A 14161-nucleotide genomic window follows, 5' to 3' on the forward strand; every position below is an offset into this window, starting at 1 on the left:
CCCCAAAGCATGATGTTCCCACCCCCATGCTTCACAGTAGGTATGGTGTTCTTGGGATGCAACTCAGTATTCTTCTTCCTCCATACACGACGAGTTGAGTTTATACCAAAAAGTTGTACTTTGGTTTCATCTGACCACATGACATTCTCCCAGTCCTCGGCTGTATCATCCATGTGCTCTCTGGCAAACTTCAGACGGGCCTGGACATGCACTGGCTTCTGCAGCGGAACACGTCTGGCACTGCAGGATGTGATTCCCTGCCGTTGTAGTGTGTTACTGATGGTGACCTTTGTAACTGTGGTCCCAGCTCTCTGCAGGTCATTCACCAGGTCCCCCCGTGTGGTTCTGGGATTCTTGCTCACCGTTCTCATGATCATTTTGACCCCACGGGATGAGATCTTGTGTGGAGCCCCAGATCGAGGGAGATTATCAGTGGTCTTGTATGTCTTCCATTTTCTGATAATTGCTCCCACAGTTGATTTTTTCACACCAAGCTGCTTGCCTATTGTAGATTCACTCTTCCCAGTCTGGTGCAGGTCTACAATTCTTTTCCTGGTGTCCTTCGAAAGCTCTTTGGTCTTGGCCATAGTGGAGTTTGGAGTCTGACTGTTTGAGGCTGTGGACAGGTGTCTTTTATACAGATAATGTGTTCAAACAGGTGCCATTAATACAGGTAACGAGTGGAGGACAGAAAAGCTTCTTAAAGAAGACGTTACAGGTCTGTGAGAGCCAGAGATTTTCCTTGTTTGAAGTGACCAAATACTTATTTTCCACCCTGATTTACAAATAAATTCTTTAAAAATCCTGCCATGTGAATTCGTGGATTTTTTTTCACATTCTGTCTCTCACAGTTGAAGTGTACCTATGATGAAAATTACTGACCTCTGTCATCATTTTAAGTGGGAGAACTTGCACAATCGGTGGCTGACTAAATACTTTTTTGCCCCACTGTAAATACTGACTCTGTCTGAATTAATTCGAAGTGTGTTTATTGTCCCTGAAGAAGCAGAGAACCCTGGAATCTTCTGATTAAACATTCAAAGATCAATCAGGTTGATATTTCATATTTATATGGAATCATCACATCTTATTGGTCATAATTAACTAATGTATTCTTCTACACAGGTGGACCGAACCAAGCGGAACGGATACAGGTGGACCGAACCAAGCGGAACGGTTACAGGTGGACTGAACCAAGGGGAACCGATACAGGTGGACCGGACCGAGGAGAACTGATACAGGTGGACTGAATCAAGGGGAACGGATACAGGTGGACTGAACCAAGGGGAAAGGATACAGGTGGACCGGACCAAGGGGAACCGATACAGGTGGACCGGACCAAGGGGAACCGATACAGGTGGACCGGACCGAGGAGAACTGATACAGGTGGACTGAATCAAGGGGAACGGATACAGGTGGACTGAACCAAGGGGAACGGATACAGGTGGACTGAACCAAGGGGAAAGGATACAGGTGGACCGGACCAAGGGGAACCGATACAGGTGGACCGGACCGAGGAGAACCGATACAGGTGGACCAGACCAGGGGGAATAGATACAGGTGGACTGAATCAAGGGGAACGGATACAGGTGGACTGAACCAAGGGGAATAGATACAGGTGGACCGGACCAAGGGGAAAGGATACAGGTGAACTGAACCAAGGGGAAAGGATACAGGTGGACCGGACCAAGGGGAACCGATACAGGCGGACCGGACCGAGGAGAACTGATACAGGTGGACCGGACCAAGGGGAACGGATACAGGTGGACTGGACCAAGGGGAACGGATACAGGTGGACTGGACCAAGGGGAACGGATACAGGTGGACCGGACCAAGGGGAACCGATACAGGTGGACCGGACCAAGGGGAACCGATACAGGCGGACCGGACCGAGGAGAACTGATACAGGTGGACCGGACCGAGGAGAACTGATACAGGTGGACCGGACCAAGGGGAACGGATACAGGTGGACTGGACCAAGGGGAACGGATACAGGTGGACCGGACCAAGGGGAACCGATACAGGTGGACCGGACCAAGGGGAACCGATACAGGTGGACCGGACCAAGGGGAAACGATACAGGTGGACCGGACCAAGGGGAAACGATACAGGTGGACCGGACCAAGGGGAACCGATACAGGTGGACCGGACCAAGGGGAACCGATACAGGTGGAATAGACCAGATGGAATAAAAACAGGTTGGAAGTCTGACATCCACCCAACAGAACACACCTAGAAAAGGACAAGAGAGGACTCACCTGAATGAAGGTGACGTTGTTGGGGAACCTGGAAGAAGAGATGGATGAAGGCAGGGAGAGGGGTGGAGCCACAAGTGGACCTCGACTCACCCTGAAGGACAAGGGAAAGGGGAGGAGAGAGAGAGCCTGCTGTACCTCTTCCATCACTTCCTCCCTTTTTTTCCTCCCTCTGTCCTCAACAACCAGGTCATGTGACAGGAAGTGCCTAATGTTCTGCCTTGCTGCGTGCACCAGTCGGTCATGTAGCTCCACCCCCAGTATGTGGGTGGGGTTGAACCTCCGAGCAATGGTCAGGGTCAGGTGACCAGTGCCACAGCCGATGTCTAGCACCCTCTTGTCTCTGAACCAATCAGCTTCAAGGAGGTGGGGCCTCAGGTCCTCCTCTGCACCGACTCGCCCTTCATACTGGTCACCATAGAAACCATGGTAACCATAGAAACTGCAGTGGTTACCGTACTGGTACCGGTGCCTGTCCTTTGTCTTCTCCCCTGGTGTCCGAACAGAGCCCAGGTGAGATCCTGCACACCTGCAGAGGAAACCCACGGTCATGTGACCCCAACTTCCAACCAGATCAGAGTTCTATCTTACTTCAGGTGTGACACTCACCTGACAGCTTTAGCCCCTCCCACTAGCGGTGTCTGAAACTTGGTCGGCAGAGATGTGGTTGCCGTGGTGACAAAGTCTGTTGCACCATCAGCTGATTTGGCAGAGGTGGTGCGTCTTCGTCGTCGCTGGTTCGCAGGTTTGTGGGTTGGGCCAGGTGGTGGGTGGGTGTGTCTCCGGGGTAGGACAGGAGGCGGGGCCACGTCTTCTCGACAGGTGATGGTGGTGTTGAGTTCACAGGTGAGAGGAGATGCTGAAACACTGCCCCCTGTGGTCAGAACAGGAAATACAGTAGAAACAACAGGATGAGGACACACTGTCCCCTGTGGTGGGCACAGGTAATGATGCAGGTGACTCACCTGAGAATCCAGCTGTGGGCAGGAACAGTCTGGCAGGGAGCGCCTCCTTCTCTCCTCCTCCATGGTGTCTGTACCTGTGTCTCCTCCTGGACTTCAGGGGGGACAACAGGACTCCTGCTGCCTCCCCTACCTCAGCTCCTCCCTTCAGGTTCAAAGGGTCAGTGATGTCACGAGGCACCAGGATCTCTACAGGGTCTCTGCTGCGTGACGGCAGGGGCGAGTCCTTTGGAGTCTCCTGGTTGGTGTTCCTGAGAGGGGACAGAACCAGAACCTTCAGACCTTCAAGACCTCCTCCACCTCCCAGGTTCTAGCGGGTTAGATCTGTCTGAAGACCGGCAGAACCAGAACATTCTAGGCGTTACATTACCATCATCATCTGACTGAGGAACAGGTGGTCTCACCTGTTCACATCTTCATCCAGCAGTGAGTTCAGGTTCAGCGGGTCGAAGATGTTCCCCCCCAACAGGAAGTGACTTGGCAGCAATGGCTCCGCCTGGCTCTCACTTTTGGCACGGCGTCGCCGTTTGGCCACACCCCTGACATTGATACCAACTGAGTAACGTCTCTTCCCGCCTCTATGAGCAGGTGGAGGTGCGTCTGGGAGGAGGGGCTGGCTGATGGAGGGGGGCTGGAGACCATTTTTAGGGAGGCTGGGGGGGTGGGTCTTAGCCAGCTGGGGCTCGGCTGAAAGGCTAACCGAGACGGGGAAGGCAGGGCTAAGTTTGATGGGCGGGTCAGGATGAAGGATGGGTTCCTGGTCTAAAGACCTCCTGATCATGATTCACCTGAAAAGGGTTCAGCCAATCACAGCTCTCTGTAGACAGATAGAAAGGGGTCAGGGGTCACAGGTCAGAAACCACACTCAAGCATCAAAGGACAGAAGAACTCCTCGGACCCAAACATCAGGTTCCCTGAGAAGAGTCTACTCAGAAGAGCAGGGCTATTCAAGTTTGGGCGTCGAGGGAGGGAGCACGATCTTTTATATAACGCCTCTTAACTCGTTCACTGCCAATGACGACTAAAGTCAACATTTGCATTTTTTTTACTGTGTGGGCGTCGGACGAGCCCCCGCACCGTGAGAACAAACATCCCAGCTCTAAAGCCGATCTTCATCCGCATACGTCACACGTCACGTGATCAGGAAGCAGAAATCCACGTGTTAGGAGATCGTTTTGGGCCGCTGCTGTAAAAAAAGTGAGGCGCGAACCGGAAAAGCTGATGCCGATCACAATTCAACAACGGATTATGGAATTATGTTTTTTTGGTGATGACGTCATCCTAGCGCGCAATGTTCTGTGACTCTTAAAAAAACAGTAAAAACGGTTAGCTTGCAGCGAATGAGTTAAGAGAAAATCCGTTTCACAAAACCATTTTAAATATGAAAAAGACTTTAAAAAATTATTAAATAAGATGTTTAAAATAGAAAACTGTGATAAAAACTGTAAGGAAAGGGAGAGAGAGAACATTAACAGGAAATAGGGGGATCAGTGGATCTGGGACAGGTGGAATAAGAGCAGAACAAGGAGAGGGTGATGAAGGTCCCACCAAAGCCTGAACAGGTGAGTTTAAAGGAGACCACTGAGTCCACTGGTCTCAGGCTCAGGGGGAGAGAGGTCCAGAGTCTGGGGGCCACAGCAGCAGATGATCTGTCACCTTTGACCTTTAGCCTGGTGCTGCACAACCAGTAGGCTTTGATCACTGGACCTCAGGGACCTGCTGGGGGTGTAGGGACTAAGAAGATAACCAATGTAAGATGGTGCTTGTCCATGTAAGGCCCTGAAAACTAAAATGTTCTGGATACCGGCCCTCCAGGAAAGCCCTGCAGTATAGCATCAAGAGCCTAAACCAGACTCTGCAGCTGTGTGTGAAGCATGAGCATTTACCTGCCCACCATCCAGCTGAGTAGGCTACACTTCAGCTCCATCAACAAGCATCAAGTGTCTCAGCAGAAAATTCTAAGAGTTCTTCCTAAAGCTACTAAATAAGAAGAGGACAGCCCCAGGTGGACATCGGCTGTCTCTAAATACATCTAAAAGGAAATGGTGTCATCTGTTGGGCTGCTGAAAACTTTCACCATTAATACCGCTGCCTGGACGGAAATGTTTTTCAAAAGCAGCGATACCCGATCTCTACAACAAAGTCAGAGTGGAATTTAGCGAGGAACTCCAAGAAGCTAACGTTGTTGGGCAGGGTTTCACCCAGAAAATGAGTTAAGCCTGGCGGCTTCGGCCGTTTGGGGGGAGGGGAAATCGGGCGCTCCGTCCCGCAGCGCTCCTCTGAGAGCGGGGGTGGGGTGGTTGACACGTTCCGCTGCTGTTTCTCACCAGCATCAGCTGATAGAGGGCTGTAGTTTCGCTGCGCCGCTCGTGTCAGCGGACACAGTAAGGTCGGGGAGGGGGGTGGGGCATGACGCCTAGCCTGGCGGGTGGGCAAGCAAAGCCTGGTGGCCCGCCAGGCTTGTAAAGCACTGGGGGGAACCCTGCAAGGTATATGTGGTCAGCTTTGATCATGGTGTGTTGTATGCTGGAAGTATGCGACGACAAAATCGAGTTTTGTTGATGGAACAAACAAATTCAAACTAGAATACGTTATTATGTTTGTGAATGTGTACAAAATAAAGGTTTATTACATTTAAAAGGGTTCAGTTGTTATTTTGACTCGTTTTGGCAGCTGACCAGCGGGGCCGGTAAATATTCAGAGTTACCGGCCCGGCTGGCCGGTTGGTTTTGAAGTTAATGTCCACCCCTGCAAACCTAACGTGTTACTGAAATGTAGGTCAAGTATTTAAATATATTTTAACTAGAGCTGAAACAACTAATCGATTTAATCGATTATAATCGATTATTAAAATAGTTAACAACTTTTTTAGTCATCAATTAGTTGTTTAATAATCACATTTTACCGCATAACGTCTATTTTTACCACAATCTGACATCGGTTACAATCTGTTAAATTTGCCGCCAGTGTGTGGCAGTAATGAGCCACTGATCTACCAGTGGAGCCGTAGAAGAAGAAATGAGCCAATAAGTGCCCTCGGTTTTCATGACGTAACACGTTACTGACGGGCATCTTGCTGTGAGAGATGGCGGAACAAGAAGAAATACGGAAGAAAAATATAAGCGACAAAACAAGAGAAACCCCGGACAAAAACCTCACGAGTATGGGAGCACTTCACTCTAGATGCCATGAAAAGACGGGTGACCTGCAAAATATGCAAAAACCATCTAGCATGGCACGGAAGCACGACGTCCCTAAGTGAACATTTGAGATGAAAACATGTGGGGGCTGATGAAGAGCACCGCGGTCAAGTGAGCCGTCATTTGGAAGAGCCAGCCCGGTAAGTAACAGAAAATAAACAAGCTGGACTTAGTGTTTTAGCTGAGTTTGTTATAGTGGATGTTAAACGTGTTTTTTTGCCGTGTCAGTCTACGGTGTTCTACTTCTGATTGACTAGATGCAATCGTGAATCTCCTCCGTGTTGTGAATCATGCGCTTGCCAAATTTAGCACGTCTGTTTATAAGAATGTTCTCGTTAAGAGAAAAACGGCACAAACCCATAACTATGTTCCTCATTCAAAAAAGGACAACTCTGCGGTGAAAAATATACAGACGAGCTGTGTCCAGGTGAATATAACGCGGCATAGTTGTACGCTTTCAATTTTTAAATACAGGAGAAATTCAGAAAGTCATTTTTTTACTATTAAAAGGCTGTTTTACTATCTAACACTGTAAAACGCCTCACAACACATTTTTATCATGTTTCTTAAACAGTATTACACAAAATAATCATTTTTCACATTTCTCTAGCTAATTTAAACACTCCCGACTCAAAGTAAAAACCTCATGAGCTCCTTACTTAGAGCTTTTTAATAGTAAAAAAATTAGACTTTTTTTCTGAATATCTCCTGTTGCGGGCTATTTTGTAGAACGTAACCCTCAAAATAAATGATCACTGTATATTGTTAATTAATTCAAATAATATAATATTGATTTAGTGTTGTAGTGTGTGTGCTGCTTTATTTTATATGTGTACTTATTTCAGTCTATTTGTGTTTCTTATGCAGAAAAAAACAAGCAACGATGGACAACTACATGGGGAACAAGACACTCACCCCCCAGCAATTCATACCACTTACAAACTCTATTCTAAACATGCTGGTAAAAGACATGAGGCCACTATCCATGGTGGAAGGAGCAGGCTTCCAGCTAATGCTAAAAAATTATTCAGGACTGATATTTTGCACTGTTTAGCTCATTTTACACCACTGACTGTGTTCATGTGCAATAAAATAGATTGCAGTCAACTGCACAATCCTCTTATGTTTTTCTTTTTCTTAACTGAAATGTATTCATCACTTGTATAGGTTAAATAGCTAAACAATAACAAACCGATTAATCGAAAAAATAATCGACAGATTAATCGATTATGAAAATAATCGTTAGTTGCAGCCCTAATTTTAACTATAAATATCAGAGTGGGAAAAGGAACTAAACACCAATCTAATGCATATTATTGAGACTTTTATAATATTTAGCCTTTAAAAAAGTGAGGCAGTTGAATGTACAGAGTACTTATGTGCTGGTGCACGGTCAGGATGGTACCACCTCTGCCTCAGTTTGAGCCAGGAACAACCCTGTTGTAGGCGTTACCAGACATCCCCCAGAAAACCACACCTTCCAGATACAAGCTGTTCTAGTTCTGTAGATAGAGTCTTTAAACTGTATGTGAGATGGCCTTAAGCTGAATCTGCATCTAACGAACTTAGTGTATGCGTGTAGATAATGATTCACTTGTTAAATCATACGGTACCGATCATAAGATGTAAATGGATCATTGTTAGAACAATATTCATCTCAACTTCACTGAATTAGGCACAGATTATTCAAACATTTCATCTAACATCTGGTTCATTCACCCACATGATTACTTAGGATTAACTTATGAGTGGTAAAAGTTCACGTTTCGTTCAGCGTGTGGAATCCAGCAGTCTGAGATAAGTTGGACAATCTTGTCCTCATGGACCGTCAGCAAGCCCTGCAGAATCTTCTGGGTGTTAGAAGATAGAGTAGCAGCTCCACATGGATAGTGGACTTATGTCTGTAGAGCCCTTTTCAGACAGACATTCTGGAACATTTGTGGACAATTCAATCCGGTTTTTAACCGGAACTGTGTTTTCAGACACACCACTTTTGTACCGGAACTTGTCCTTTAGGCTGCCTTCACACAGCAGGGGAAAGTTCCAGATGTCTGACGGCGGCGGCGGGGGGGGGGGGGGGGGGGGGGTTGGGGGGGGAGAATCGGACTTATGTTAAGAAGAAGAAAATATCATTTCTATAGCGCCTCCCAAGATAAAAATCACGAGGCGCTTAAGCATAATTCTGCGCACACGAAGACGCATAGGAGACCTGGATGATGAAGCTCAATGGTTGAAGGAATCACTGAAGCGGTGTGAAGCGCTCCGTCGCGCGTCTAGGCGGTACCGTAGGAGGCGAGCTGCCATGGTTCACCGCATGCTACAGCAGCGGGCTATCTAGGTGCGCACAGCGTCCCCCGGTCCCCTCCCCCTAGTCCGGAACTCTACCTCACTAGTCAGAAGCAGCCACCCTGTCCGTAACAAGTCCGGACCTGTTACTAGGGGCTTCGTCCGGTTAAATCCCGGAACACGTTATCCGGATGTTTGTATTCGGACACAAAGGTCTTACGGACAGATTCCGGAACATTTCCGTTTTTCATGGCCTGTCTGAAGGGGGCTTAGGTGACCAGTCACTATGTGGTCAATATACAGGTCAAAATTGACCCTTTCTGGACTTTACACTCTCTTTGACGTTGGATGTGCTACTACTAGTTTACCCATTTAATTATAGATCCACTAGGATAAATACAATAAAGTTTATCTCTCACCAAATACAATATTTACTAAGACATCCCAATGTAACTATAGAAACACTACTTGATTAAAAGGGAGTTTTCCTCTCCACTGTCGCTGCATGCTTGCTTAGTATGAGGATTGCTGTAAAGACTCTGACACTAGTCGGGGGGTGTTTCTCAATGTCAAGACGCCCGGCCGTGTGAGGCAATGCCTTGCAAGGCCAGGCGCCGTGCTTACGAGGACACGGTCCTTCCTTGGTCAATGTAAACGGTTAGATGGAACAGACTTGCATAACGTGACCGCGGCTTCCACGGCGGTCACGTAACGTCACATGACATAATGTTATATTTTATACGTATTAGTTTCAACATAAATATATAACGAGCCTTTTACTGTTTAAATCGTGTTTATGTTTATTATTATACATGTAAGTGAGTTTCTACCCGCTAGCCACCGAAGCTGCAGCTACTAAGCTACTAACCAACCACGGATAACTTCTTTAGATCTAAAATAAACTTACTTTTAAACTTGAACTTTGCCCCGAAGTAGCTGCTGGGTTCTGATTCGCCGTCCTTTTGAAAATACCGCGGTGTTTTCTGGGTAGTTTTTGACCAAGGCTAGGCTACAAGACACCTCCCGTGTATCCTCGCTCAGCTAGCTAAACGGCTAACAAACGGAGAACACACGCCTCGGTAGAACATGAACATTGGAACACGCCTTGGTGGCTCCCGATGATGCATCTCCTAGGCAACCGGGGCGGGGCCAAGACATCAAGGCGTCGTTCCTTGGCGCCGAGAAACAACCGGTGACTCGATGCAACCTGCTGGGTTCCTTATGTAGGAAACTTGTTACTGATTGGCTTAATGAACTGACCTGTATTGGAATGTTTACCGTGTGCAGGTCCTTGAGACGACTCTGGTCGTGACTTGGCGCTTTATAAATAAACTGAGGTGAAAAAAAGAGCTCTACGTGTGCAGGCCAGCGTAAATAAACCATAACACAGCTCTGGATTGCAGCTTTAAAGTTGTTTTCCGGAGTCGTCCCGTTCAGAAACGATGTATGATTGGTCAGAAACCCGTCTGATCATGTGCTGTGACATCATGTAAGCAATGCATCTGGTTTTTTTGCTGCTAAGCACGCCCCTGCACCTGGAATCAGTCATTCATGCATTCATCACCTCTAGACTTGAATAAACTTTGTTCTCATTGGCGTTAATGCTTCCACCCTCGGCCGCTAGCAGAGTCCAGAATGCTGCAGCCAGGTTTCTGACGAGGTCATATCACACCTGTTCTAGCTCACCTACACTGGCTCCCTGTGCACTACCAGGTGGTTTATAATGTAATGTTTGCTTTTAAAGCTCTGCATGGTCTTGCTCCCCTCTACCTGACAGAGCTGCTCTCACCCTAGCCCCCTCCAGGTTACTGAGGTCTGCTGATCAACAACTCCTCTGTAAAATGAGCTGTAAGGCTGGAAGAGCGTGCATTTGCTTACGCTGCACCCAAACTGTGGAATGCACTCCCTCTGCCCGTGCTCCAGTCTTCTTCACTGGTGCAGCTCAGATCTGGCCTGAAGAGCCTTCTCTCTCATGCAGCTTGGAGTTATTTATGGTCCTGGAGCTTTATTTCTGACCTGGTCCGACTGTTAAACCTGAGCTCTCTCTGAAGGAGGATTTTAAACCTGTGTTTTCATCCTGGGGTCAGCTGACACGCTGCTTTAATGTGCTTTTACAAACATGGTAACTCCTCCATCTGACGCACGTGTGCCTCAAAAACGCACCTGACATGGCCTATTTGACTAGCCCCGCCCCTCCGAGTCCCTCCACCAATGACGGAGTGACGTCATGAATAATTCAAACTCACCACAAGAAACAAACAGTTAGCCTGAGGAGGCTATCTGCAGGAGCTAACATCCACTTTTGGAGAAGAAAACACCGCCACCCGCAGAAGTGTGCGTCAGCACCAGTCCGGGCACACCTCTCCTGGTGTCTGCGCGCGTGTCTGTCCACGCACACGTTACGGAGTCGTTACTAACTGTAAAATCCCAGGATTTAGAAGATAAAAACATGCTAACTGTTAGCTCCTCTCAGTACGCACGAGCGAGGAGCCCGTCCTTTATAGGCCAGCGTCAGGGCCACGTGAGCGACAACCAATCTGACTAATCAGCTGCTGAGTACAGGCCTCGTGCTGACCAATCACAAGACCGAAACTGTCACCTTGTTCCACCATTGGTCAACGTCTCAGAGGGCGGGAGAATGGTCAGTAAAAGAGGGGTCCGACGCTGTGCCTGTTTAAAACACGTTTAAGAATAACTTACGTTAAAGACGCGCGTCAGCAGAACAAAGAGACATTACTAACTTAGTGAGTCAGAGGGTGTTTTAACACACTGTTGTTTGAGTTTATCATCTTTATAAACATCTTAAGTTCATTTCTCTGGACTCTTTCACTCCGAATCTGGACTTACAGGTGATTGTTTACCACTCAGATGTTTACTCATTGTGCAGAAGCATCCAAACACACTTGGAGATAACAAGCTAACTGCAGTCATTCATGATGAAAGCATGATATCCCCACAAATGCACGGGATGAACAAGAACACACTGGAAGGTTGCTGCTGACATTTGAACCTACCATCCACCGTGCAGCCCAAACGCTTGCAAACAAGTGTGTTACAGCCATGCACGATCATCTAGTGTGAGGGGTCAATGCTCGCATGTGGTCCTAACTGGTCGGGCTGACACGGTCACAAGGGAAGATGTGAAGTTTTTGTGCTTCTTGTGGCTGTTCTGTAGCCCAGCAAGTCATCCTAAATATGTTAAAGTTTATATCGGGGGTGGGCAGTCCGCTACCCAGCAGGTTTTAATTATTTACCTGATCTCAACACACCTGATTTCAGGATGATCCACCTGCTCAGCAGCTCCTCAGGCTCTGCAGAAGTCTGTTGATCACCAGCAGATTCAAACTAGGTGTGTTTAAGCAGAGACACGCCTGATTCCTGCATAAAACACCTGTTCTAGCCTGTTCATAGCACCTTACAACAGCATAAAATGGACCAAAGTGCTTCAGAGAAATCAAAAACACTAAATACACAACATAAAAATGCATGAAGACTAAAGCTTGAGAACTAACACTAAAAAGACTCTCATGCTGATGTAGCAGCTCATCAGGCTCTGCAGCAGCCTTCCTAGGCCTTCTGGCTGTTTTATACCAGTGATAGCATCCCGGCTAACAGCAGAGGGCCTTTATGCAACAGTCATGTGACTTATGTTACACCGTTCAGTTTTACAGTCAAATGGCTGGGTGTGGCTTTGTTGTTGCTGCCAGTGCTTCTCCAGCCTGCACCATACAAGTTGAAGGAGAGCGTTCCGACCCAGCAGAGGTTCAGCAGGCCTTCACTGACTTCCAACCTGTAAGTTCTGTTATTTTCTACTTCAGTTATCATTCACAGCCCACTCCAAATATGTTTCAACAGCTGTTTGTGAAATCATAACCTTTATGCCTATATCTGTTCTTCTTTCCTCTATCCCCCTCAACTTAGACTGGAACCAGTCTGGTGAAGAACCTGAATGGGACCACAGTGGAGCACCACATGTCCTTATGGCTGCAGAAGACCATCGATGTTCCCAAGAATTTGTGACCATCAGTGGAACTGGAATACCCGTCTGTTCTTAAACATTGTTTGTGTTGATGTCAACTCTCCAGAACCACGAGCACAGATTTGGGGGTTTATTCAGACATTTATCTTTGCATCATGAATCTAACGCTGTGAAGCTTTGAGGGCTCATGTTGCTATGATGTAAGGTTGATGTTCTGCTGACTAAAGCATTAAGGTGAGTGTTGGGAGCTGATGGACATTTACTTCACTACAGTTCTTCCATTAAAGTTGTTTAACATGTTTAAGACATTACAAGTTACGAAATGTTTAATATTTGTCATTAATAAATGTAATTAGTAGTCATTTACAAAACCAGTTTGAATATGAACGCATGTTTAGAGAAAGTAGAAAATGCAGCTTTATTTGTTATCTTTGTATTTTGAAAATTAACATAATTTTTATGATAAAGATTTGACTGAGACATGTTCATTTTGTTTTATTGAATTATTCAGTTTGTATTTTATTTATTGTATTTACTGTAGAATTGGGTCATTTTAACCCGAGCTTTAGTAACTTAATAACCCAGAAGTTGGGTTTTATTTTTAACCCAGTTGTGGGTAGTCCTAACTATACAGTTGGGTCATTTGAACCCATTGACTGGGTAGAAAGCATAACCCAATAAGCTGGGTCCAACTCATAACCCAACCCTGCTAGGTTAAAATAACCCAGGTGCTGGGTCGGTCCCTTTTGGACCCAGCACCTGGGTTACTAAACAACCCAAATTGGGTTATTTTTAACCCAGCAGTTTTAAGTGTGATGATGTGGCTTTTAGACCACGACTCGTTTTATTATTCTATTGTGTTCTTGGTGGTCCTCGTGTTTTATCTGCTTGTATTCGTATCCTGTGTTCTGATTGGTCGTGATTTGGTCCAGCCTGTGCAGCACTCTGGGCAGCTCCCATGCTGCGCTGTAAATGTGCCATACACATAAGCTGTGGACGTGGTATGTGTTGTAAGAACCTCGTAGAACCTCAGTAGGTGCCATGTGGTTACCATTTACAGGACCCCCCTCCGACATCTCCATTAACCCCCAGTTCACCTCTGACAGTCACAGTGAAGTCAGACAGAAAGGCGGAGCCAGCTGACAGAGAAAGGTACGCTAATGAACAAAGAGAAATTCCCAACAAACTGTAAAACTTCGGGTTCTGCAGCACGGAACCGCGCGCTGGAGCTACAGGTGTTATGCAGAGAAAAGTGACCCTGCCTGCCGACGGCTCCGCCTACCTGCTCCGTCACACACGGCTCACAGCTGCATGGTGAGGGAGTAAAGAACTTGAAATAAGAGCAACGCTGCTACTTTTAAGTATATTCACAATATAAACAAGTTTTCATTGGTGCACTTCCTAAATACATAAAAGTCAAACTTAAAGGACCATTCGGATGTGTTTTCTTCTCATTTTAATGCTTTTCTGAAAAGTATC

At 46.7% G+C, this 14161-nt stretch overlaps 1 protein-coding gene across 2 annotated transcripts in view; it reads right to left on the reverse strand.

The window, feature by feature from the left end:
• Positions 1-11165, reverse strand: part of mepceb (methylphosphate capping enzyme b) — a 40456-nt gene extending 29291 nt beyond the window's left edge. Inside the window, exons 1-5 of one of the 2 annotated variants that reach the window (XM_054737656.2) lie at positions 10950-11165; positions 3622-4034; positions 3221-3468; positions 2865-3129; positions 2259-2784 (exon numbers count right to left, since the gene is read on the reverse strand). In XM_054737656.2, coding sequence (XP_054593631.2) covers positions 2259-2784; positions 2865-3129; positions 3221-3468; positions 3622-3998 — 1416 coding nt within the window. In that variant the 5' untranslated portion in view covers positions 3999-4034; positions 10950-11165. Of the gene's footprint in view, positions 1-2258; positions 2785-2864; positions 3130-3220; positions 3469-3621; positions 4035-10581; positions 10786-10949 lie in introns of those variants that run through there. The other variant, XM_054737657.2, reaches the window with a different exon arrangement.
• Positions 11166-14161: the final 2996 nt, after the last annotated feature.

Source organism: Nothobranchius furzeri, chromosome 2 (assembly GCF_043380555.1).
Source record: "Nothobranchius furzeri strain GRZ-AD chromosome 2, NfurGRZ-RIMD1, whole genome shotgun sequence".
NCBI classification, from domain to species: domain Eukaryota; kingdom Metazoa; phylum Chordata; class Actinopteri; order Cyprinodontiformes; family Nothobranchiidae; genus Nothobranchius; species Nothobranchius furzeri.